The 27,907-nt window shown below is 42.9% G+C and overlaps 1 protein-coding gene across 8 annotated transcripts in view; it reads right to left on the reverse strand.

Annotated features, from left to right (window-relative positions):
- The window catches only part of ABI1 (abl interactor 1), a 69,902-nt gene that overhangs the window by 26,611 nt on the left and 15,384 nt on the right, over positions 1–27,907 (reverse strand). For all 8 annotated transcript variants that reach the window (XM_054171514.1, XM_054171513.1, XM_054171510.1 and 5 more), the window contains exons 2-3: positions 21,798–21,965; positions 1,450–1,626 (exon numbers count right to left, since the gene is read on the reverse strand). In XM_054171514.1, coding sequence (XP_054027489.1) covers positions 1,450–1,626; positions 21,798–21,965 — 345 coding nt within the window. The remainder of the gene's footprint in view (positions 1–1,449; positions 1,627–21,797; positions 21,966–27,907) is intronic.

Below are 27,907 nucleotides of genomic sequence, written 5' to 3' on the forward strand. Positions count from 1 at the left end.
TAGCACCTCATTTCCACTCCCTAAACAAATAGGGTCACATCAATAAAGAGACCAGTACTGCTAAAAGCAAAGGAATCATCTTGGAAAACATAACTGCTACACATTAATGACTTCAGTGTTATGGATCAGGAACCCCATTTTGAGCCTGCACAATACAATTGGTTCAGCAAAGCATCAATTGCAGAGCATAATAGTAATCTACCATTTTATTTATTTTTTTTTTTTAAGTCTTTTATAGCACTTGATCCCTGGAGCACTGAAATGCAGAAACCACTATCCTGGCACGAAATCTGTGGATTGCAGTATTCGCTATTCAGAGAGCTCTCCTCGAATGCAGACACTGCACTGAAAAATTAGCAGTTTCTCTGACCCAACTGTTTCTATTTCACACCCATTCAAAGCATGCTTTTCAGGCTTCAGGAAAGGCCTCCACAAAGCACATCATCCAGTCTCACTTAAACTGTTAGTGCAAAACGAGCCTCAGAGTTACACGTGTAGCAGAGGATTAGCTACAAGCAAAACAAAGAACCACAAGTGGTCCAAAGTTATCACTACATTCATTCATAGCCTAGAACTGTCATGGTATAGAGGTGCTTTCTAACTTGTGTTGAAATTAGACTCCTCTTGCCATCTAGAGGGTTACTACAAAGCAGGAGGTACCTGTCACTCTCATGTCAAGTAATTCTAAAAGATCTGTTTCTCAAAAGCTCAGTGACTCAAAGGGCACATGATCGGCTGATCTAGCTGCACAACTGACTGACCAGAGCCCATCAAGCTTTAGATAATACATGGGTGTTGAATAAAACCTTCTTAATGCCACTCAAGAGAAGGCCTGCTCTAGGGGAAATCAAAGCTCTGTTTTATAAGATGATGTCCAGAGAGTAAAGGGTCCTGTGTCAATTCACTTCATCTATGAGCATTTCAGGGGAGGTAAACATTCATTTATGAAGGCTTTATTTAGAGAAAAGGAAAAATGAGGCAGTCTAATAGCACAAAGGGAGTGAGACACAAAGTGCCACTAAGATTTAAATGCCAACCAGCTGACCACCCTCCTAAAGATCCCAGCAAAACTGCCCACCCCACCAGCCAGTGTTCCCATAACTGATAACTTATTTTTTCTCAATAACAAAAGAAACAAAGGGACCGGCAGAGACAGTCAGAGGAGGCAGGAGTGATAATTTTAGAAGTCAGTCATGGCTTTTTTGACAAGTCCTAAGATCATGAGCCATTACTTCCAGACACTGACAGTCACAAGGGTTGTGGCAAGCATTGCTCAGAAACCCCTGTCAACCAGTCTGTTACTGAAATGTTTGTACATGGCAGCGTATCAAACCCATAATCCTTCCTACTAAGAAATGAGCTCAAGGTTTTAAAGTCAACCACATTCTGTCCCAGTCCTAGCTCCTGGTCTGTGTCACTCTGAGCGTTCAGGTGCCCAGGCATGCTTACCTTTACGCCATGGCCAACATCATCCAGCACCGTGTAGTCTATAGGCTTTCGAATGTACCTTACAGGGCGCTCCATGTTCGCTGGCGCGATGATTTTGTGAGTTCTGGAGGTGTTCTTGTTGGTGGTCAGAATGCCTATCTCTCTGCGAGCCACCTTCTCCTTGTGGATGTCCACGGTCTAGATTCAAAGCAAGAAAGCACAGGTTTCTTGAGGCTTTTGCTGGCTTCTTCACAGAGCTATTTACACGTTTAAGCTTCACCATTCGACTCTGAACCGAGTTAATCCTGCTGGAAGGATGCCAGTTCATTGATGAAATGAGTTTAATCTACATGAACATTGCTTGAAAATTACATTTTAATGAAATAACCAATATTAATAACACAATTACAACAATACCTTACTGCTCTGACACACTAAAGACACTATGTAGTCCTAGCAGATTAACCCTTGACATTCCTATGACTGATACTAGCAATGAATTACTCCAACTCCACAGCTGGGAAACCAGGACAGACAAGCTAAGCAATTTGCCTGGAGCCCCAGAGGAGCACTAAGCTTGGGAAGTCTGTGCAGTAATTTCTTTCAGCAAAGCCATCAGTGCATATCAGAGTAAGTGCCTGCACAGAGAAGGACTTCTACGCCGAGGCTAATTTCAGTCATAGTCTTTATAGCAGCTTTACTAAAAGAATAAAACAGAGCCTTAAAGTTGCAGGTAAAGAAACGTAAAATATTTCCTAATCAACTGATAGAGCTCAGCATATCTAAAGAGACAATGAAAAGTCAGTCCAGCAGTCTGAAGGATCAAACCAAGCTTCAAGTAAGGACTATGTTTCGATATGTGGTATGAACACTAGCTGAAAGAGAACAAGTACAAATCAGGCATTAGGTGCCACAAAAGTTCCACTTCTAGGAAGTCTGTTTCAAGTCTCTAGGATTTGATTTACTGGAACCTCAAGATCAAGCCCTTCCTGTAGGTTCCCTTCAGATACTGAAATGTAGCTCTAAAGTCACCCTGGAGCCTCCTCTTCTTCAGGTTGAACAGCCCCAACTCTTGTATTTTAAAATACTACTAAGCCCCTTGATATAAGTCCATGCTCCTACTTCATTCTCACTGACAGCAGCTACTGTTACTAATAAAGTCACTTTTTTGTTCAGTGGATAAACAGAAACACATCTTTACTATAAAGAGTTCTTAATGTTGATGTCAAAAGAAAAAAGAAACAAAAAACCCCTAATGCCCTTCACAGTACAAAAAGATGTATCTTCTCCTAGCAGGTGGTCCATGAAGACTGCCTTTTCTTCCCTGCAATAAACAACGAGAATTCCACAAATTACTAGAGCAGAGGATAAGAAATTCCAGGAACAGATGCTGTGCCATACATGATTTGGAAAATGACTGAAGCAATCTTGCAGCAAATTCTTGTTAATGGGAAAACCTCTTAGCACAAAAAAAGAACATATATTAATTACATCAGACAGCTTATCCAAAATTAGGTATAGAGCAGCCAGTTGTAAAGTCCTCCTACAGCTTTCATAATATAACCCAAGCCAAGAGAAGACAGGGCCAGAGGTAATAGTTTTAGGATGAGAGAGAGGGGTTGAGACTGGATCTTATTCTCCAGTATCAGGTAACCAGGGAGGTTGTAGATGCCACATCTGTGGTGGAGGTGTTTAAGGCCAGACTGGATGAGGCTTTGGGCAACCAAGCCTAGTTGAGAGGTATCCCTGCTCATGGCAGGGGGAGTTGGAGTAGATAATCTCTGAGGTCCCTTCCAACCTGAGCCATTCTGTGATTGTCTGTGCCAGAGTGCAGGGCCAGCAGTTCAGGGTACATATGTAAATCCTGATGCTCATGCAGGTATGCCTAGTTAAGGGACTAATTCTCTGCTCAAAGCAAAGCAGATTGACCTCTTATCACAGCAGGAACACCTGAAAAGCGAGGTGATACTTTCCCCTATGCAAAACAAAGCTCCCAGCACATGCTTTGCCCAGAGCAATATCAGCCACCTGACAGCACCCTGCTTCTTCAAGAAGCAATGACTTTTTGCTAGCTCTATAAAGACTGCATGTTATGTGTTCATCATGCAAAACAAAGCACAGAACTGTTGCTCATGCCAGTATTTTTGTTTATCTATTTGCTTGGTGTTGGCGTTTTAGTCAAAGGCAATGTTTTTAACTTCCAAAACACAAGCAATTTTGAGCAGGACAACATAGCTATCCAGACAGACCAGAGTTAATTGCCATGAAATACAAGCCACATGTACCAGGCAGCAGCCAAACTAGACCATTCTCAAAGTTCCGGCCATGTGTGGCACCTGCAGCTACAGGTACCTGTCCAATCTGCTTTGGTAACAAGAGAGCCAAACAGTAGTTGTGTGTTTGCTTCTTACATGGTGCTGGCAATGTAGGAGGCAACTGAAATAGAATGAAGAGTTGTATTTTCAGAGCTGCAAATCCAGCAGTATTTTCTTGTAGGTTTATAGATAGAAGTTTCTCACACATTCCCTTTAACATATAGACAAGTTGCAGTTAGTAGGGCAGGCTCTCCAGAAAGCTTCATCTCCTCAAGTCCTGGTAAATCCAGGCCTCCTAAGGTAAAAGGCTAGAGGAGCCAGATAAGACCTCTCTCATGTAATCTGATACATCACCTTCCTTTTCCTGCAGAGAGGGTTCACAATCAAGAGCCTTTAGAGATTAACACAATCACCTAAGGACATCAATACCCAGCAACTTGCATGGTCTGTGTAAGACACTCATCATCATCAGAGGCTGCAAGACACTAGACAGAACAAAGGGAAAATAATTAAAAACTAAGTCCTATTTTCAAAGGGTACACAGGTAAGTGCACACTTTTAAAATATATTTATACACATAATGAACATGTATATTATTTATGTATCAGCTCACAATGGTAAGAATGCACTTTACTAGTATCATCCACGGGGGGGTGGGTGGAGGATGTCAAAAGTGGTGGATGCATTTTTTGTTGTGACAGTTTGTCACTAGATTTCTTCACTTATGTCTGAATCCAGATATAAGCCACTTTAATCCTTTAAAGCTACCACTTGCTTTAAGAATGTACCTCTTTTTCTTTATAACCACTAGCAGATTCTCCCAGAGTCTCCTAGCAGTCACCACTGGCATAAGCAGACCAGAGTTCAGCAAACATTTGAAGGTATTTTCTACCTTTCCATTAAGTACTTTTCCTGGGATATCAGGACATTTGGGAAGGGCAGTGTCAGGGAGGGGAAGTATGTGACAGGCATTCCATTCACCTAGGACAGCTTGCTTGCTGTATGGTTTTAGAATTCAGAAGTACAGACTGTAAAACAATAATGCACACAGCCCATGGCATGTCCAGCTCCAGATTTATGTTTCTTAAGCTGCACCAATTTCCATGCAAGGCATATGTAACAAAAACACTGATTCCTGACTGAGAGAGTCTAGGCTTACAAGAGTTAAGATACTCAGATGTCTTTAAAAAAAATCAAATAACAAAAAATCCAGAAAAGAGAGAGGGCTTTGCTAAAACCTCATTAACATCAAGAAGCAGAAAATAAGAACTAGAGAAACAAGCTTACAGTTTACTGGCCATAGTCACATAGCCTCACCTTTAGCCCTCCTGCTGCTATGAAACTGGAGGTCTTTCTTCCAAAAGGAAGACCAGGATTCACTGAGCACTGGACTCAATTACCCCAGTTTCCAAAGCACAGTCTGTGAGGTGGAACAAATACCTACACAACAGAACTGCAAAGGAGAGGGAAGAGAGGTCTGTTCAGCTGAAGGATTATTTATACAGATGCTTTTCAGAGGACCATATTGGCAAGTCTAGTCACACATGCTGCTGGAGAAAGCGAGCAGAAAAAGGGCATGCACAAAGGGAACACAGGGCAAGGACAGGCTAGAGGGGCTGGGAGCAGGTGCATTACATTCTAGGACAAGAATCAGAGCAAAGAAACCATCCCACTTGTCCAAGAGCCAGACTTGAGTTCACGCCTGATGTTTGTTTCTTAGTGCCAACTGGGAATAGGAGGACTGTTATGGAGGACACATTCATCCTTCAGATGGGGCAGAAGTAAAGAGGTTTCTCACATCATTGTCTAACTGCTATGTCAGCACACGCTCATGCAAGATGCTGAGCACCTAAAAAGGGGACAGCTGAAGGAAGTCATTAAGTCTCACCTCTGAAATGCCACCTCAGAATTAGGCTCTGCAAATAAGCAGCATCTACGGAGAGATACAAGGGCTTCTCATCACACCCTCAGCCCACCTTCCCCAGCTGAAAGGAAGACTATGTCAACACAACATAAGAAAGGGAGGTCTGCAGGAGTCTCTTTGGGAACAGGGAAAGGCATGTGGGAAAGAAGACAGACAGATGGCAACTGAAGGCAAATGGAGTTTAAGTCCTACAGAGGAAGAGATTTTTAGCAGCTCTACAGAGGCCCTCACTATGGAAAGAAAACAGTTAAAATCCACAGTCCTCCCTCCTTGCTGTTGCATTGGTGAAATGCCAGAAGCACTTTGCTAAAGTTCACATAAGTATGAGGGAAATGGAACTTCAAACATCTGGAGTATGGAGGTCAGACAGTGCTGCAGAAGCAGCTGGCCCTGCATGCAACACGCAGCTGTCTGCCAGGATGTCATTCAAGTGAAGGCAAGAAGTGGGCTGGGTCTATGGCTAGAAGCAAAACCCTGGAAAACTGCAGATTGAAGCCCTATTCCTGGCTCTGCCAAGCTTCCTGTGCTGTTTCAAGCACCTTGCTGCTTGGGCCAGCTTCTTGGAGCTGCCCATCTGCAGCAGCTTTGAGAGCAGACAGGGAGTGTAGGTGAGCACAGGTAGGGGCAACACCACCATAGCTGTCTGCTCTGCCAGAGCAAAATTCAGCAACAAAGATAGCCAAGACTTCTCTGTGAAACAGCTTCCACCCATGTTTTTAATTGCTAGGGGGAATGGAGGAGTGAGCTACAGATCATGCTTCCTGTGTGCTGGCAAAGCCTCCTGCCCATTTTAGCTGCCTGAGCAAACCAAATGCACGTACACTGCAACAGGAAGTGCACTGCGAACATCACTTTTTAAAGAACATGAAAAAAAAAGGAAGCCCTCTAATGATGTCTGACACACGTCAGTGGGGAGCAGGAATTTCTGCATTCCAGCTAACTGGTTTGGGGAGTTTTATTGGTCTTTCAATTCCAACTGCTAGCTCCATTCCTTAGATTATGATTTTAATAAGCAGGTAGAAAAGAAATGCAGCATTAATGTAGATCACTGCGGGAAGAGACAGAGCAGGGAAGATGAGGAGATTATTTGCAATTATCTTCTACCTGCCTCCTAAAGTCTGTGGCTTTTCAGCATCAGAAGGTGGGAGAGAGGAAGAAAGAAGCCACTTTCAGGATGTTATTCTCTGTTCTAACACACAATCCTCTATCACCCTAGAATAGACCGTCCAGTATTTGCTGGAGATTCAGCTGTGGCTGAGCACCACACACCACCGCTTCACAACCACCGCAGGAGAGAACCCAAATAAATGACTGCTAACCATCCTCTAGAGTTTCATGGTGTACGACAAACACTTTTCTGAAGAACAGTTCTCCCTCTGCACCCTTTATCTACCCTTCACCAAGACAGGATTCTGAGAAGGGAAACTACCAAGGTACATCCCCTCTACTCCAGAGAGCTGTAGATGTTCTATACAGTGAACTGGATTTCAATGGTTATCTAACAGCAGCATTGCTAACACAAGTTTCTGGGAGGGGGGGACACACACGACCGAAACCCAAGCCAGCAAAACCCAAAACTATCTAAAGGGAACCAAAGACTTATTAATTGTATTTGAACACAAGCCAGAAATGCAAAAATCTGCTGATTAAAACCAGTCTTTAAAATAGAAGACACTTCAAAAAGATAAGCCTTTTCAAATGTACAATCCTGCTGATTGATTTTGACAGAACAACATTTTGGATGTGCAGTCATAACACGTTACGTTTGTGTTCAGTCTTTACAAGAGCACAAAAAGCAGATAAATGCTTTTGATTATGCCAAGTCAAAATTTCAACTTTATCTGTGAGTGTATTTCAGCACCTGAAATTAGAGTGAGTTATCTCAAATGTCTTTCTTGCTGGTTTTTTTTCCCCCCCTCAAGATATGCAATGTGTGAGTAGGTTCATTTGAAAAAAGGAGAAACAAAATATGCTTGTGCAAGCTCCCATGCCAGAGCTTCAGCATTTTAAAGTAGCTGAATGAATCCCTCTTTTTTTCTTACTGGAAGCAATGTGCTTGTCTAGAGTTAAACAAAACACACAAATCTAAATATATTCTGTATTTGTGCTTGCTTTCTGTCAAGAAAGGAAAAAAATTAAACAGCTTCTTCAGTAGTTTGGACTCACTAAAGAGCCACCATGGGAGTAGGAAAAAAATTGTATGTCAAACAAAAAGCATTTTGTGTGCCAAAAAAAGCAACCTCTTAGGAGATGAACATGTGCAATTGCAAAGAGCACTGCAGGTGGCTGAAAAGGAAACCATCTAAAAAAAGCCTATAAAAAAAAAAATAAACTCAATAGAATAACTCTGAACTTTCTGAAAGTTTGTCTGAGGTAAGGAACTGATAAAGCTGGAATAATGACAAGCCTGAATGCTCACGCCTGAAGAGAACCAAATCAAACCTCAAAACACCCCAAAGCCAATCTTTTCCGACAATAAAGGTTATCTATACATGCACTATTCCAACCATGGAAGATTTATTGCATATCTCAAAATAATTATTACTCTGAAGAATAACAAAACTCCCCCACAAAACCTACTCTGATTTCTCTATCTTTTTGATCATTTAATGGCAGTGGTATAGTGGGGGTTGGTCTCTTCTCCCAGGCAACCAGCACCAGAACAAAAGGACAGAGTCTCAAGCTGCACCATGGGAAGTTTAGGCTGGATGTTAGGAAGAAATTCTTCATAGAGAGAGTGATTGCCCATTGGAATGGGCTGCCCAGGGAGGTGTTGGAGTCACCATCACTGGAGGTGTTTAGGAGGAGACTTGATGGGGTGTTTGGTGCCATGGTTTAGTTGATTAGGTGTTGGATGATAGGTTAGACATGATCTCGAAGGTCTCTTCCAACCTGGTTTATTCTGTTCTATTCTATAAGCCAATGGGAAATCTGCTGGTTTTCAGTTGGGTCAGCACTGCACTGGAAGCAACCTAAGAGTATTAATTAAGGAGCCATCAGAAGGCTAAAGGTTGGTATTAACTGCATCAGAAACCCTCTTGGCTTAGTGCCACAAACAGCTTTCTACATAGGGAATTTCTTCTCTTTTGTTGCCTAAATGTCCAAAGGCTGAAGGTTACCTTTTCTCCACATAAGAGCTACTGAAGTTCTGGAGTTTTTCAAAACTATTGGTACAAAGCAAGCAAGTCTGTATAGCAATCAACATGGCTGCAACACTATAAGGTGCTACTCAAACAGGAGAATAATCAGCAATGAACAGGTTTTCTTCTCATCTTATTAATAAAATGTCAAGAACAACCCTTAGCCACTACAGATCCCACTGAAAAACCCTTCAGTATACTTATTCCACTATGCAGTTAGGTAACTACCCATGCCACTACCTTCCTTCAGCACATGACTGGAGCAAAGAGTTCTTCCACATTCCTTTCATATCAAAATTACTAGGATCTGACAAGCTCCTCAATTCTGTTTTCAAAGACAAATACAGAACAAGACAGCTAAACTCCTTGACCAAGTCTCCCCTTTCTCAAAACTCCTTCAGTAACCAGTAATCTTTCTGAAGGTACCTCAGCAGAAGACAGGCTTAGAAGCATCATTGACTTCACACAGCTCAAACTTCTGAAATCCCAGTTTCTACAGAATTGTGCATGGAAGCCTATTAAAATACTCTAGACACACAAAAATTGTTAACAAAAACTCCCTCCCATGTATCTTTCCTAAGACTACATTAGTATTCTGGACTGAGTCATACAGAACTCTTGTAATTTAGGATATATTTAATAAAAGCAGAAGACAGATAGCTAAATAAGCATGTATGACATTCACCAGTTTAATAGGGTGGGGAGGAAGGGTCAGGGCAGAAATGGAATTTTAAGGCTGTTCTACTTCCCCACTGCCATTTTAATTTCCACACATGACTAAAGCAAGGAGTTGCACATTGTTTCTGTAAATGGATTTCCCTTAGCCTCCTACTCTTGGCCACAACCGATATGAAATACTACTATTATGTGTGCTGAGAACATCTACTCAGCCTCAGCAGTCCTAGCAGCACTCACTCTGTACTGAGCCACAACTTCACCCCTCAAAAAACTTTGCAGACTAAGGCAAAGGACCATGGCTCAAGAAGAAAGACCATCACCAGTCAACACACCACCTCGAGGCCAGCCTCTCAGAGTTGTACATGCACGTACCCAGGAGCGAGTTCTTGGCCCTGTCCTATGCAAGTGCACCTGAACACAAACACTGCAGCCTGATGGCAGGTTGAAAGGCAGCACAAGGCTTCAAGAGAAGTCTTCTGCGTAGGCACAGAGAGGATGACAGCTCTGTGTACCCCCTGCTGAATGCATTTTCCCACTGCACTTACAGTAAATTCATTAGTCAGCCTGATCATGTGTTCAGAAATTAGACATTTCCACTGTGCAGTTATTAGCATAATGATTAAACTTGATTGCAAAAGCTCAGGGAGAAATGGAGTGTCAGCTGTTGGGGATGACACACAGAAAGAAGCAACTAGAAATCTGTATTTTCAAGACACTGTCTCCCCTATAATTGAGTCTCAAATTTGGGGTGGAGGAGAACAAAATGCTGCCTGCTGTGAGTGAATAGCAGCAGAAAGAGACTGACCATCTCTTAACATCTCTTCAGGCAAAAGTGAGACACGTACTACACAAATATTGATCAGTGAAGTGTTTTACAGCTGTTCAGCCTGAGAGAAGGCTCTGGGGAGACCTTAGAGCAGCATTTCAGTATCCAAAGGGGACCTACAGGTAGGCTGGGGAGGCATTGTTTAGAAGGACTTTTGGTGAGAGGGCAATAGAGCAGGGTAGATTTAGGTTGGACATTAGGAGGGAGTTCTTCATAATGAGAGTGGCAAAATACAGGAACAGGATGACCAGGGATGTGGTTGAGGCCCCATTCCTGGAGACATTCAGACTTGATATGGCCCTGGGTAGCCTGCTCTAGTTGCAGGTGTCCCTGATGACTGCAGGGGGGTTGGACCAGATGAGCTTTGAGGGTTCCTTCCATCCTGATGCAATCTGTGAATTTGTAAATGAGGAAGGTACACTGGTGTCCTGGTAAAGGTGCTCCAAACACAACAGTGGGCAAGAAGCCTCTGAATTGTTCCATGGCATTTCAAGAGAAAGCTTTACAACTCCACAACAACCACCCCAGACTCAGGCATGACTGACCATTGACCCATGCAATACTGGACAGCTAAGCACACTGAAGAGTTACTGACCTTCTGCAAGAAACTAACTGTGCAGAAGAGTGACTGGGATGAACAGACTGCCGCACTTACCTTAGTCAGGGAAGGAGGTGTCGGTGAGGAGTCAAATATTTACCCTCAGCAATAATGGGGTGCATTAAGACACAATTTAATGGACTATGAAAAGACAGCTGTGCCAACTTCCAGGGCCTGCCTTCTGACCACCACTTTGGTAAAGGCTGGTTTTCCCAAGGGAGGTCAATGGACTTTCTGGCTGCAAGCTGTATATATCCATTCAGCAATATAGACAGTGTTTACTTTCCAAAGCATGGAGCTCATATAAACAGCTATGCATTTGTTTTAAGTACCACCACAATGAAGAAATCCAGGCAAATGGGAAGGAGGGGAGGAGTACACAGCAAAAGTATCTTTATTAAGATCTGCACAATCTGTTTTTCCAGGATGTTTGCTTAAGGCATGTAATTGTTTGCAGAACCTCTGCTTTCTAAAAATGCCTTTGGAAAAATTCAATCCACATTTTCTTTATTCTTTTTCTACTGATTAAATGATGCTTTTAAACAGCACTGAACTAGGTGACCTGGCATTACCCAAGAATGACCACTCAACAGTGTCCTCACAATCTTATTTCAGGCAAACATTTCACATAGGAAACAGTATTCTAAAAGCTTTCCAAATAATTTCCAAAAGAACAAATGTGTTAGATACACTTATTCTAAGTGATTCAGACAGCTCTAGTAGAAAGCATCTCAGAAGAATTGACTAGAAGACTACACATTTCATCCAGCCCAGGGAAAGAGTTTCATAGAAAAAGCTGAGTTGAAACTAAGATGCAAGAAACTTGGAGTTGTGGTGGCATCAAACTCCTTTTGCTCCCAGGTCTGGAAGTCCAGAAGTTAGGTAATGGAGACTGAAGCTAGATACTCTCTGTGCCAGCCAAGAGGCAAACTCTGCTACAGAAGGAATGGTTAAAGGATCAAAATCCCAAGTGACTGAACTTGGATTTCTCTCAGGAAGAGCTTATGGAAATCATCCCTCCACTTCCTGAAGTTCCACGATTTGTTCACGTGCCACAGCCTGCTATAAGAAAAGGGAAAACTGCATTATTTAAACCACCACACCATGAATATCCCCCAGGAGTTCTCTCCCCCAGTTTTAGCATCCAGGTGCCAGAGTAGTACCCAATGCTACTACGCTGGGGATGCTTCAAAACTCTAACACACAAAGGAGAAGCGCTCCGGCAGTCAGCTGTCATGCTACTGTCAAAATAAGGCACTAATGGACATGCCTGCAAGTCACACGGATGAGCACTATTCACATAGCATAGAAACAGATATGCTTAATTGCTCATCAGTTCAGGAGGGGACTGAAAAAACATATCACAGTATCACCAAGGTTGGAAAAGACCTCAAAGATCATCAAGTCCAACCTGTCACCCAAGACCTCATGACTAGACCATGGCATCAAGTGCCACATCCAATCCCCTCTTCAACACCTCCAGGGATGGGGACTCCACCACCTGCCTGGGCAGCACATTCCAATGGTGAATGACTCTCTCAGTGAAGAACTTTCTCCTCACCTCGAGCCTTAACTTCCCCTGGCGCAGCTTGAAACTGTGTCCTCTTGTTCTGGTGCTGGTTGCTAGAGAGAAGAGATCTACCCCTTCCTGGCTACAACCACCTTTCAGGTAGTTGTAGAGAGCAATGAGGTCTCCCCTGAGCCTCCTCTTTTCCAGGCTAAACAATCCCAGCTCCCTCAGCCTCTCCTCATAGGGCTTGTGCTCAAGGCCTCTCACCAGCCTTGTTGCCCTTCTCTGGACACGTTCAAGTGTCTCAATGTCCTTCCTAAACTGAGTGATACACAAGCAGTGAGCAGATCACCTGCAGTGTGCAAACAGGAAGAAATAAAGGATAGTCCAGCTCCTCTTAGCTTCCAGGCTTATAAACCTGCTGGTGCTGTCTTGTAAGATTTAGGGTGTATGAGGACGCTAAATCCAAACAGTGACACAGGTGCTCGGATAGTTGAGCAAGTCTTATTTGTTTCTGGCTGTTTGACTGGACTGCTCTCTTTACCTTGACCCACAAATACACTAAGATAGCAATTTCATGGTACAACTTGGTGGTTTCACCTCCCAAATTGAGAATGTCCTCAGTTACTTCAGCATTTCACTACAGCAGGCAAAAAGTGCCCTGAGCTGGACTACTGGAATAACTTATTTTCTCTACTGTTCATAGAATCATTCCAGCATGGAGAGGCTTCTGGAGATAAGTCCAAGCCCCCTGCCAAAATAGGATCACCAAGGGCAGGTCACACACAGGTCCAGTGCACTGGCACCCTTACAGACTCTTCATCCACTCTCAAATGATACATTCATGTGTGTCTTGGCAGATGAAACATCAACTGCAGCATTTCAAACTAAGCTTAATTTTTCAAAAACATGCAGGTTTAAGTAGCACTTAAATTCCTTCTAATTAAGAAGAATAAACAATTTGCTAGTCCACATGAGCTTGCATGTCATTAGTTACAACACATTTCCTATTAGCTAGGAGAGAGCAAAAAAATGCATACTGCTCAAAACCCCTTTCCAGGCCAGCTTAGGAGACAACAAGCCTTATCCACGGTCCAACTCATCTCTTCCAGCCCTGCACTACATCTGGCCATTGCTGCATCTTGCCCAGTACTTAACAACACACGTAAGGAAATCCTATAAATGGACAAAGAAGGATCAGCTTCCCAAAGACGACGTTTATCCCCTTTCCAGTCAGATAAAGGTTGATTTGTGGTTTGAAGGCTTATCCTGCAACCTTATACAGTCTGGTTTTGAACATGGCTCAAAAATGTAACTTAAAACGAAGAAAAGCAATCCCATAATACACCGAGTTGAACCTGAAAGCAGAATTTCCTGTGATCAAGTCAAGCCTTTCAGTCATTATTTAGCATTTCCTCCTTCTTGTATATTTTCAAAAGATGGCCCAACTGACCTTCCCTGAAGCAAAGATATGTTTTATTATTTCCATGGCGACCCCTTTTAACTCTAAGGTCCCCATGCGACTTGTTCTCACTTTGTACAGAAGCTTGATAGCTTTTAATCACACTCTGGTTGCTCCTGGTTTTGCCACATACAGGAATTTGAGAGAGCATGACAAGATCAGGTTGACAAGACATCCTTTTGCTCTTGCAAGCAAGGAACAGAGAAGCCAGCTAGAGGAGCAGCAAGCTATGCTTCAGTCCCCATGCGACACCACACTGAACAGAGCTGATGGATCCGCTGGAAATAACCACCCCAGGACAACATGCAAGAGGAAAAAGCAAGTGGTTTCAAGCATGAACAGGTGAAGCTACAAAAATCATTTCACATTAGCATTCGTACCAGAGTACATTCGGGGGGGGGGGGGGAATCAGCTATTTAGCAGATCCTCAAAGAGGAAGCAAACAAAATACAAGAACTGCAATTCTAAGGCCATGTACCACTCACATTTTCATGCCTCTAACACACAATTATGCAAATTATTAAATAAAATTGTTTCCTGGAACCAGGAATGAAGATTAGAAAGGAGACTGCTTTAGTAAGATATGTTTTGGAATTAAGGAAGAGGTGGACATACTTTTATGGCAGCTGCTTCCACATGCACAGCCAGCATTCCAAATGGGAATGACTGAAAAAGCTAATCATGGCTTCCACCAGTTGTCACTCAAACTGTACTAGTCCAGAAAAAGGTTCTGATTTTTCCTCAAAAACCACCAAAAAACAAACCCCAAACCAACCAACCCCCACCCACACCACAAAAAATCCCACCCAACAAAACAACCACCCAACAAAACCAACAACTCTCAATACACTGCAGCTGTTAACTACATAAAGCTACAATTTTATTTTTACTACTACCATGATGCCACTTCCATGATGGTACTAGCAGTAGGGTCAGTTAAGAATTAATATTCTCCAGGAGAATAGATAGTACTAAAAAAACCACCCCAAAACCAAACCAACAAACCCCAAACCTACTCATGGTAGCCTATTTCTGTTTAGGTGTTCAGCCATAAGTTATATTACTAGATAAAATTTCATACACACCTTCCTCCTCCCCCCCCCCCCCCCTTAAACTTTTCACTTTGTGGTCTGTGATGTTGAGGTCACAGTCCCACATGATGCTGGAGAAGAGACACACAACAGGACACAGCAGCCACATGGCAACTGCTCAGCAAGATTTACACAGTTGGATAGAGTTCCACCCTTCATACACACTTCTTCAAAGCGACAATGAAACAATGGAAGTTGCCTCAGCTTTAGAAGAACAGCTACTAAGTCATTCATATACCTCCCATGAACTAATAAAGAGTTTGTTCACTGCACATAAATAACCTGTAAAGGGTTTTTTTCAGGACATGCATAATGGGTCCCAAAAGGCTGGTAGTAAAGAGAACAAAGTCCAACCAGCAGCAGCATAAAGAGTGGCAAAATGTTACTGGCTTATAAAACACTCATGTGAATCACAGCTTGGTTTTCCATCTGCAGATCAACATTAACTAAGCACTACGTGCTCCCCAGTAAAATCAGCCAGCAGAAAGCATTAAGCAATTCCCTTCTGAACAGCACAAGCCTAGCCACAAGCACTCAGCAGAAGAGCACAAGTGGCAGATTATGAAGGGTGGTAGCTTCAGTGACGCAGCACCCCCAAGACTCATCTGCTCCACAATTAGACTGTATTTGTTTTCCCTCTTCTTCCCCTCAAATATGGTCAGCTAAAGCCTAACACCCAACTTCCATGAAAACCAGTGTCCCAAACAGCTGCATTACATGGCACAGATATGGTAACCAACTTAACACTTTGGTAGCTGGTTAGCTGCTGCTGTGCTAGACACAATGTTCTTACAGCCATCAGAATCATAGAATCAATAAAATTGGAAAAGACCTCAAGGATCATCAAGTCCAACCTGTCACCCAAGACCTCATGACTACTAGACCATGGCACCAAGTGCCATGTCCAATCCCCTCTTGAACACCTTCAGGGATGACGACTCCACCACCTCCCTGGGCAGCACATTCCAATGGCTAACAACTCTCTCTGTGAAGAACTTTCTCCTCACCTCGAGCCTAAACTTCCCCTGGTGCAGCTTGAGACTGTGTCCTCTTGTTCTGGTGCTGGTTGGCTGGGAGAAGAGACCAGCCCCCTCCTGGCTACAACCTCCCTTCAGCTCACACACTGCATTTCCTTTTGCCACTGGAACACTGACAGAGATAAGAAAACCCAAACTCAAGGTAAAACTGGAGCTATTCACAGGTGAAGACTGATGGTTTAGCGACACTTGAAATACAAGAAAATTTAATTCCAGGCAACTATCTGATCAGATTCATCTGAAGAAAAAAAATATTGGCCTTCTTGAAAAGTCCAACATGTGACTTCACAACAGGTTAGTGATTCATTTCATTTATGTGGTGTATCTTCCAGATGTGTGAAGTTTTCATTAAAGAAGAAAGATTGCACAAACACCTTAGACTCCTTTGTTGCAGAACGTTATCAAAAAGGCCTTTCAGGGCACTGTTCACAGTCCTGGGATTTTGGGCTTTGATTTCAGCCAGACAAGAGGCTGTATCAGGTCTCTTAATTTAGTATTTAATGAGGTATCTAGAGCTTGCAGCCAAACATCCATTTAGCAGAAAGGAGGTTTTAATGGTCTAAGCCACATGGAAAACTACGCACTCGGACTGCCCTTCTCCCCGTCCACGGGGCAGGAATCAGCATCTGAAGACATTAATTACAACCAATTGCCATTAAAGTTAGCCATGTCCCTATTCCCCAAAAATAAGTTCAAATCCTGCAAGCACCAAAAAGTGGGAATAAAGAATTAAGGGAAACAAAAAAAAGGTTTCTGGCTCAGTTTCTTCATCTTCATCAAAGCCACTGCTCTTCCCCATCACAGAAAGGCTGAGGGTTGTGGTTGCTCTCTCTTAGATGCAAATAACTAACATAGGGGGGTTGTTTGTTTTGGTGGTGGTGGTCACGTGATGGGGGGTTGTTTGTGGGTTTGGGTTTTTTGACTGAACTGTAGAGGAATTACAAACAGATCCTATGTGTACTCATTTGTGGTCATGAAGGGAATTTCTCAGCAGAAGTGCAGACAAGGCAAGCCTAAGATTCTGCTACATTCTGAGCAGTTTATACAGATCATGTAGATGCTGATATGCAGAAAGTTAACAACAATCAGCAGCAGCACACAGTACAGCTTGGAGCACAGCACAGTACAGCTTGGAGCCTTGGCCTCTACCACAGAGAGTACAGGAAGAACAATATGTGAATCAAAGGCCACAGAGATAATTGTCAGCACTTAACTGGGAGAAGGAATATCACTGGGGCCAAGTTAATCTAAACAAAAGGTGCAGATTTCTTTGCCATTTTTAGGATATCTGTGTCTACTGACAGGCAGTGACAGTCCAAGAGAAGCAGAGAGAAGAGATTATTTCTCTAATGTATACAACATTAGATGATACTCTAGCTCCTTCAGGAACACTTGGTCTGATTTGGACATGCAGAAAGGCAAGTTTGTATGGAAGCAGACATGGAGTAGCAGTTTCTTTGCTGACTTTGAAGGGGAGACTGAGGGGGGACCTCACTGGTCTCTACAACAACCTACAAGGAAGTTGTAGTGAGGTGGAGGTCAGAATCGTCTCCTTAGTATTAGGTGAGAGAACAAAAGGAAATAGCCTGAAATTGTGCCAGAGGAGGTTGAGGTTGGACATTAGGAAAAACTGCTTTCTTGCAAGTGGTCAGGCATTGGAATAGGCTGCCCAGGGAGGTGGTGGAGTCACAATCCCTGGAGGTGTTTTGGCTGAGAGTTATGCTTTCAGAACATTGTTTTCTAGTAGTCCCTACTTCACATTAGAGAAGAGCTTTAGATGTCAAAGGCAATCTTCACACTGAACGTTTAAGAGGTGCAGTGTCTCCTGTGTGGTGCAAATCATCATTTCTTAAAAAGGAGGCTCTTGCTTGTTTCATGCTTCAGGAGGTACTGAGCTATTGAAAAACTGTTTATGTCCAGGAATAAAAAAACAAAAAGGAAAAAGAGAAAAGAGTAGTTGCTGCATCCAGTACAGCAGCTGCTCCGACATAAATGTGAGTGCTGATCTGTTACATTGTTCAGCTTTGACACAGTAAACAAGGATGTCCCTGTCAACCTCTCTCTCCTGTGACCAATGTGTCCCATCTTCATCCTCTTGAAGCCTGTGGAAGTGCAGCAGCAATACATTTATCTTTAAACTATACGCTTAAATCAGCTCCTGTTTCCAAGAGGAGGGGAAGAGGGAAGAACAGTCAAGAATCTATAAGCCAAAAGAGCAAAAGGACATAGTCCAAAGTTTCCAGAGCAGCAGTTTTCCCTTGTCAAATATCCAAGTTATAAGAAGCCTAAATTTTAACTCCTCTTCTAGAAGACACTGCTTTTCAGAATGAAGGGAGGGATACAAGAGGGGGGTTTACTCCTAAAGAATTCATTCTTTGGCTCAGAGACTCAGATCAGAATGGCACAAATGAACAAGTTTAGACTGCAAACTAGAATTTCATTTAAATACACAGAAAATGAACATAAGCATAAATTGCTTTCAGAGCACAAATAAGAGTGTGTCTTGCTCAACTCATCATAGTATCAGTCAGGGTTGGAAGGGACCACAAGGATCATCTAGTTCCAACTCCCCTGCCATGGGCAGGGACACCCCACACTAGATCAGGCTGGCCAGAGCCTCATCCAGCCTGGTCTTAAACACCTCCAGGGACAGGGCCTCAACCACTTCCCCAGACAACCCATTCCAGGGCTTCACCACTCTCATGGTGAAGAACTTCCTCCTCACCTCCAGCCTGAATCTCCCCACCTCCAGCTTCATTCCGTTCCCCCTAGTCCTATCACTACCTGCTATCCTGGGTATATCATCAGGCTACCCAAAAATAATCCCGGGTTTTAGTTGCAGCACACCTTGAAAAACTATCATATGCTGAATGTTATAGTCTTTATTCCTTCCCCACCTCAATGTCCAAGGTCCTCCCTGGTGACACTCCCACTGCAGACTGACCCCCAGCTTCTACTTTCCCCTTTCACTGTCAAGTCCATGTAATCCTAAAAATTGCTACAAGAGAAAATACTACCTATTTCAGATACCTTACACTTCATGCACTACAAAGCAAGCAAGACACCTGGCTATTGCAGTTCAATCTTCAAGGGAAATTGCTTTCTGCAACTGAAAACAATCTCAACCATAGCAGAACTGCTGCTCGGGTACCACTGCCTACGATGCATGGGCAGGCCAGCCAGCTGTAATTGTGAGGAACCACAAGGGGCTCAAAGCCCTTCCTCCATTGCTTTTTCACACCAGTGTCCTGCAGGGAAAGTTGAGATGGCACAACCAGAACAGTGCAGCACTCAGGCTGTCTCTGATACCACATCTGCCTACATCAAAACTAGCTCAACTCCTACCTGAAATTTCCCTTCTAAGTGTGGCCATCCTCAAAGCAAATGAAACCAAAGTAGTAAATAGGAACTGACAGAACTATGCAATGTAACTATGCAGCAGAAAGCTGCTAGCAGGTAGTTGAAAGGTGTGTACACAGAGAATCACAGAATCGTTTAGTTTGGAAGAGACTTTTAAGAGTGATTCCAACTGTTAACATAACAATGCCAAGTCTACCACTAAACCATGTCCCTAAGCACCATATCTGCCATAACAGAGCAGCTTAGAAAGGTCAAGGCAGCTTGGCAAAGCTCAAAGTCAGTATCAAGGGTCTCAGTCAAAGAGCTGAGCTGTATGTGCACAGCTCTGTATATCAGGTGTAGTAAATAGTTACATTGCAGGTCACCCAGGGCCCACACAACAGCTGAAAGACAAATTTGAATGCAGAAAAATACAGACACAGCTGGGCAGGCTTTTGCTCTGCCTATTCCAAGAAAGCCATTCCGGGAGCTCTTCACTGTCTGTGTGCTCAGAGCAGTACTCCCTCACCACCAGGTCATTGCTCATGCACAGTCTCTAGTTTTGCTCTCAACAAGAAACCAAAGTTGAATGAATGTTTTCCTATAAAATTAAGCAATTTTTCCACCTGTCAAATTCAACCCCAGTGACAAGAATTTAACACAACTCCATCATCTAACTTCTTTTAAGTGCTTTTTCTAGTGAAGAAGGGCAAATAGCTAGCTGGAGATGATCTTGCTGACTGCAGGGGAGGTTGGACAAGATGACCTTTGAGGGTCCCTTCCAACCCAGTGCAACCTGTGAAAAACATTTGAGTGGCTACTAATCAAGATTGGCTGTCCAGCCATTTAGCCTAAAGCCATTCTGGAAAACATGCACAGAGGACTAAAACACAGCAGGGAAACACAAACAGTCTGCAGGTCTGAAAAGCCATAGGATTTTCTACTATATAGTTATTTTTTTTAAATCAGGAAAACTATCAAAGTGTAGCTTATTTCAGCTACCTGCTCTTTGCTGCAACTCCCAGAGCTGAGTAATCGACTGGCAATGCCTCAGATCCGTTTCTAGGCAATGTGGTTTTCATGGAGAATTCCATTTTGAGAACATCTTCATCCCCATGCTTTAGTGGCATGAAAATATTCACAACTGATATGAGCATGGGGAAGGAGACACTGGAGACCTTGAAGACTTTAGAAACAGTCTATCAAAGCAGCTGAACAGCAGATTTAAAATATGCAGATGAAGCATTTAAGCAGAAGCAGCATTTCCAAGTAAACAATTGAGCTGGTATTTGTGCAGTATCTGTAGCAAGTTTGATTTTACAGAATTAGTCTGCAAGCATTAGTTTCAGAAAAGATCAGCCAGGACAGAAACTACAAGCAAGTGACCTTGCTAAACACTCCTCAAAAGCTCTACAAAGCACTGATTGTTCGCAGTCTTTAGCAAACAGTTCATGTATCAGGTGACTCAATAGTTTTCAGCACAGTGCCTTCAATTGCAGCAGCAAACAGTACAGAGGGTTAACACCTTTTGTGCTAGTATCAAACATTTTGGCATGTTGTATGGTTAGTCATCAGTAGGCCAATGAGAATTTAACAATAATCACTGTACACAGACTGCAGCTCTGAAACACACAAGAAGTGCTCAGTATAAAAGGGCTTCCAATGCTTGGGAAGCCTGTAGGTCAATCCTTTATCCAGTTATTTCTTCAGAGGTAGTCATAGAAACTTATCTACAGCAACTGTACTCCCTCCTACTTTCCTGTTTCAGCTGCAGGTACTTTTTAAATTACCATACAATCAGACCGGGTGCAAGGTAGGTAGCAGCAGCAACTCCCTCCACAGCAGCAGCCAGCTAGTAAGAGGGTTCAGCCAAAGGAACGTGGGCTGACACTGACAGGTCTGTTCTGTCCCCTTGCCTATTTCCATGTCCACCCTACATCAACTCTAGCAATGTGCAAGCATAGTACAAGCCAGGTCAGCTCAGTCATCCAACTGCCTTGGACAGAGTGGCTTGGGCAGTAGTGGCAGCATGTGTACCCCTTTCCTTCTCCATGCAGATCATGAAATTACATCCTGCAAGGCTATAAAAACAAATGAGATTACTGCATAGGTTGCAATGTCAAAACACCACCACTTATATGGTTTGGTATCTCTACCTGGACTTCCTTCAGAAACAATACTTCTCTCTGCACCCCTGGGGCTGCTGCTTCAGATCTTGGAATCTTCATTATTAACTCCTGCTTTAAATCAAATATAATCCCAGTGCTGCTTTATAAAGGAAATGGTTTATTTCAGTCATGACCTCCACAACAAAGTGGCTTTCATAAACATCAAAAGACAAAAAGCCTCACCATTTTCTGTCATGTTAGTCAGAGAATTCAAGAGAAGTCAACATAAATTATCCAGTTGAATAATACAAGACAAGATAATGCCTCCTCCAAAAGATTACCTGGGAGATATGGTTGATGGAGGACTCCATCCTCCGCAGCTGGGATGCTTGGATGTCCAGCAGTTGTAATACATTGTTGGCCAGTGCATTGATCTGATAAGCAACACTGGCTAGAGACTGAGTCGTGTAGGCTTTGGTCTCTTCTAATGCTTTCCTTTTATCTGGAGCCTGTAAAGCAAAAGAACAAGATGTTTGCTGAAGGCCAGGAAAAGGCTGTGGGAAGGCAGTAACAAAAAAATACAAACTGAAATCAGGTTATTCTGATTGTGCAAAGTACTCCATCTCCATCTTAAACATCCTCAATAATAAGATCAGATTGAAAATTTGATAAGTATTTAACCAAAATTAACATGCCAAGAACCAGTTCATTCAGTAGAAAACCCAACACTACCATGACTTGCTGAAGTAGAGTTTCTAAAGCCCACCCAAGCCTTCATTTCCCAGCAAGCCTCCAGCTTCCCACCAACACTGGCATGCAGCCTTCACCCTCTCTCTGAGGTCACACATCCCGTGCCAGTCAGACAGAGAAATATTTTCCCACAGCTGGGTGTTTCCTACTGCACATGCCACCTACAAAGTCAACCCTCCCACATCAGGATGGTGTGCATAGAGGGCTCCTGCCAGCAAGAGTCTTTGTGACATTTCCCCTGACCAAGAATACACATTTTGAGCCATCAGGAGCAAAGAAAAAAAGATAAAGAAAGGATCACTTTCCCCCTGAAATCACACCTTGTTAAATCAGAGTCCTCAGCCTGTCCTGAGGCATTGCCCTGTAGTCAGGAGGCAGGTTACCATCCAAGATCATTAACTGCTTACATGATTTGAAACACAAGGACCAAGTAAATCCTCTCTTACTGGTAGACTGGGAGGTACCAAGCCATTCTTCACTTCAAAAATACAATGCAACCCACTCTGAAGTGCTCCCTCTATCACAGCCTGGGAGCTGGCAGTGGAGACCATGTACTTCATTTATTACTCAAACTGGAAGTTACTGCATACTGCAGCTCTCCAGAATTCTCCTTTGTCCCCTTTGCAGGAAAGGTGCACTGCACAAGGAAGGATCTCAGTGCATGATGACTCACTGCTAACATAGTTTCTTCCTCATTTTATTTATTTATGGAATAGTCAGTTGATCTCAGCAACCAAAAGGCAAGGTTCATATTAATAGCCCATTCCAACTAGACTTCTATTTTTTATTGTTAATTTCTTTGAATAACACTCAACACACAGTTACCATATAAAGCACAAAGTAAGGAAACACAGAAATTCCATTTGCATTCGACAGAGCCTTGTGTTTTCCAGATTCACAGATTGCAACAAGGGACCCTCAAAGCTTGTCTGGTCCAATGCCCTTGCAGTCAGCAGGGACGCTTCAAATGAGATCAAGCTGCCCAGGGATGCATCAAGTCTGATCTTGAATGTCTCCAAGGATTGGGCCTCAACCACATCCCTGAGCAACCTGTTCCAGTACTTCACCACTATCATTGTAAAGAACTTCCTCCTAATGTCCAACCTAAATCTCTGCTGCTCCAGTTTCAAATCACTATCCCTCATCCTACCACCACAGGCCTTTTGAAAGTCCCTCCCCAGCCTTCCTGTAGGTTCTCTTCAGGTATTGGAAGGCTGCTCTAATGTCTCACTGGAGCCTTCTCTCCAGGCTGAACAACCCCAACTCTTGCAGCCTGTCTTCATAAGAGATGTGCTCCAGTCCTTTGATCATCTTTGTGACCCTGCTCCAGAACCACTACAGTAGTTCCATGTCCTTGTGTTGGGGCATGCAGAGCTGGACACAGTACTCCAGGTGAGGTCTCACCAGAGCAGATGGGCTCTCTTGACCTGCAACTTTCTAATGTGCATGAACAGCCTTCTGGTTTTCTTAAAGCAAGAGAAATAAGAAGGATTCCTTATTAGCTGCTGCATCTTTCCACATACTCATTCACTCCTATATCTCACTCAATTTCTTCACTTCAATATTTTAGTTTAACATCCACAAGTGTTAAGTCAGCCCCTGATGTAAGGTGTAAAAAGATGCAGTAGCTAACAAGGAATCCCTTGTACCTCCTGCCTTAAGAAAGCCAGAAGGCTGTTCAAGTACGTCACAACTTTGCAGCATGACCTGCATACTGCAACACAAACCACACTAGGCTACCTTTTAACTGAAGAGTTTTATAAAGAAGACTGAATTCCTCCAATCCAAGAAATTTCTTCCTATTCATTATTAACCTTCCCAGCAGTGTTTTGATACTGCTCAGAACATTTGGTTAATGTCATCCTTCAGATAGATCCATAGACAGAAGCCTTCCACAAGGCAAAGCAGCAAGAACAGTTGCAATCTGTTGCTAGGAGGTAATGCAGCTATTTCACATACTAAGGTCACACCATGCAGAACTCTATTTTTCAGTGTTTCCAAATGCTACCTTTCACCTAAAAAGGACCATGACATATCTAGCTGTCAGAGAGCATTAGTAAGAGTCATTTTGCTTCTTTAGAAAACAAATGTTGGTGGTAAAGGATCTGTAAAACAACTAGTAAAGATTCAAGAAGCAAGTTCCTCAAAGCCTCCTGACTTTCCAAAGAGGGTATTTTAAGCCTCAAACCACCACTAGCAATAACTTTAAAAACACTGTCCTGCTGAGCTGGAACCTAAAGAAAATAGCTCATGATTTATCCTTGAACTTCTACCACTTTGGGCAATGGTGAAAAGACTGGCAGCAACTTCAGCAATATCTGAAACAAAAGATTTACTGAACAAGACAGACGACATGATTTTAACTTTACATAAACTCTAGTGTAGATCTGTGGGGCCTTTACTTCAGCAGTTTTCTTATTACACAGTTTCAACTGAGTAATGTTAGGCCAAACACCAATAGCTTACAAAGGTTACTCAATTACTGAGTGATGTCAAATGAGAAAACTTCAGTGCATAGAAAGTTTCTTCTCTAATGATTTGTTGACCAAAAGCCTTGCCCTCTTCTGCCCAAGGACCTAGCATTGGTTATTTGACTAAACAATTAGTTTGGCAACAAGATTAGATGAACACAGGTGTGATGTGAAATGTATTTTGTGTCCTAGCAGAAATTAGGTTAGGAGTATTTTCAAGCTTTGCAGATAATTCAGGCAATTTCAGGTCACAGCTTATATTAAAACTAATTTGACACATTTTTCTTTCAATTTTTTAAATTAGAACTGCTGGCATCTGCAAGATATAAGCTAAAAGTTTCACAACAAGTAAATGGGGGAGGGGAGAAGGTGAAGCCAAGACCTGTGTGGCAGCCACGAGCTGGGATTTCCAGTGTTTTCTACTGTTAGTTTCACCTCCCTGAAGCAGAAACTAAAAGCGGTGTCTAAGGTAATGCAGATTTCCATGCCTTCAAGTAGTTCAGTGTAATACCAGAGCAGCAGTTAACTATCCACATTTTTAAAATACAAAGGCTGATTTACTTTTCTAATAGTTCAGAAATACTTTGAGCTCTGTTGAAAGCTTCAAAGATGTTATTGTTTTTCCAGCAGTCCTTGACATAAGTGAAAGTGAGTGGCCTTTAGTAGCAAAGTGGATACTACTTAAATTTAGAATATCACAGCTTTTGAAGTTTCCCTCTTAAAGTAAGCTCCCACCTGTATCCCCAGTTCACCCTTAATCATGTTACTATGGCAAAACTGCAGTTTGAAATTGCTTTCACATAGCTAAGTTTAACACTAACATCCTCTCCCCCCAGATACACACAAAAAGATAGTCAAACTTGCATGGCATTCCACACTGCACAGCCTCTATTTTTGTCAAGTGCAAAACAACATAAAGCATCCTTTCAAACTCTACATAATTACTACAGTCAAGTCAAAACTGCACCCAAGCAGTTGCCACAGTAAAGAGGGGAGAATCTCATTTACTGATTCTTCAGCTCAGTAACACATTAAGGTCAAACAGTGCGGAGCCTGTCCATCACCCAGCAGCAGCTGATCTTTACAAGTTGCAGTCAGTCCAATTTTTCTCCTCCTCTCCGAACTGCCACCCACACAGTCACGTCCCTGCAACAGTGTCTATGCAGTGTTCAAACCATCTGCCCACCCGGCTTTCTCTCAGCCAATTCCCACCACCTTCTAGTTCATACAGCACACGACTGCATGTCAAGCTTCCTCCTGAAAAATCGCATCAGCTTACACTGCAAAAGCATCTCTGGAAGCACTTCTGTTTCAAGTGCACTGGTCCATACCTTCACTACCTGTTCTCCAATCTCTGCTTTCCCTCTCTCCACTTTAGATCCACTCACTTTGTTTGAAACTCCAAGATAAATGCCCCACCATAAGAACAGGCTCTGACAACGGTCAGAAGGCAGCTCATCAGATCACACCAAATTGGCTGCCCCTTCATTATAGTTCCTGAAGCCTGTTAGACTGCTTTGTACACACACTGCATCATGGTAGACTTTTTTGCCTCACTGATAGGTAGTACACTAGAATATCACGTACATGCAAGAGGAAAGTCTAACTGGCAAGTCACAGCAGGAAGTGCCACAAGTTCCTATCTTCTGAAGGACTTTCAGGTGCCAACTATGACCTGGAAGCCACCCAAGATCTAAACAGACTGTGGTTATTACTAGCAGGTGCTCAGCAGGGAGCATTCATGGATCTCTCATCACAACCATAGCCTTAAAGGATATATCTAATTTCAGAGTGGCAGAGGAAACTAAGCTTCAAAATTTACAAGCAGAGGTTGCTTATGCCATGTGTGCCATCCAGGTAAGGGCAGTCATGAATTTGATGTGTCAGTTGTCTCCTGGACATCAGCTTTCTGTGCTTATGCCATAGTCTCCCTAGAGCATATTAAGATGGCTTTTACTCCAAGGGGATGATGAACTGAGTATCTCCCAGTATCAACAGAGCTGTACTAGGCCTAGTATTTACCTGCCTGCAAGCTACAGACTGCTCCTCACTGATCAGCACCTTACTACCCCAACTGGAAAGTGAAATAAGCCATCAAGAGACTTAGCTCAGAAGTTTAAATTTAACCTCTGCCCAACACACTAGCACAAGAGACAGCCTCCCATAGCACCACAGGTGAAACTTCAGAAGGTTACAGCACACTGTCTTCAACATAATCAGCCCCCATCAGTATTCTTCCCACTGGAGCCACCTGCTTTGCCATGCATATCACTACTATCAACAGTAAAAACAGATGTGGGGAAGTTTAAAAGCAAGCATTAATGCGGGGACAAGGAACAGGAAGGAACATAGTACAAGCACAGCCTGATAAAACATCAGGGTAAACCTAGCCTACAAATGAAAGGGAGCTAAAGCTAAACCCCATGTGCTCCAGAGCACACCCAAATCTCCACCAGTTCTGCATCACAAAGGTACTACAGTATGCACAGCACAAAACCCTTCAAGTGTTTTACTGAAGTGATTTGCTGTCACTTGTAATTTTGTTGTACTTTTTTACCATTCCTGAATTTGGGGGAGTGAGGGTGGGGTGCATAAAATCTCAAGATTTTAATCTCCCAATATCTTGCATGCTATTAATAGCAATGTATTGCAGTCACTGAACATGCTCACCTCCTGTCCAAGGCCTTCTCTCCAGGGGGACTGGCAGCCAATCCTTCACTGAGTGAAAATGAGAAATAGCACTGACTATTCAACACACCTCTCTCTACACATGTAGTGAAAAGTGGTGTCAAATAGAAGTATCAAGCTCTCAACCACTTAATAACTGGTTGTTCCAGGAGTAGGAAGGAATTTAGACACGGGGAAACACAGAAAGAGGTCTAACCATTCAGAACAGTTCTAAACCCCAAGATGCCTCTCACAACAGCAATTCCCAAACTAAAACCAGGATGATGACATTCCTGCAAGCACATTCAGTCAACAGCAATTCTTCCCATCTACTGAGGCAGAAAACCTCAGTAAGCACAGACAGGCTAGCACCTACAATTCAACTCAAGTGAACTTCCTTCCAGCATCCACAACAAAAAGACCCATTGGTATGAAATAATACCATGTCTGTCAGGTTTCTCCAAGATAAGATGCAGTAACTCAGCCCTATCAAATGCAGAGGAACTGGCAGAACTTGAAATCTCTTCTCCCCAGGTAAAGACCTTGTGCAATCAAGCTGGCGT

The sequence above is a fragment of the Dryobates pubescens genome, chromosome 21 (assembly GCF_014839835.1).
Source record: "Dryobates pubescens isolate bDryPub1 chromosome 21, bDryPub1.pri, whole genome shotgun sequence".
NCBI lineage: Eukaryota > Metazoa > Chordata > Aves > Piciformes > Picidae > Dryobates > Dryobates pubescens.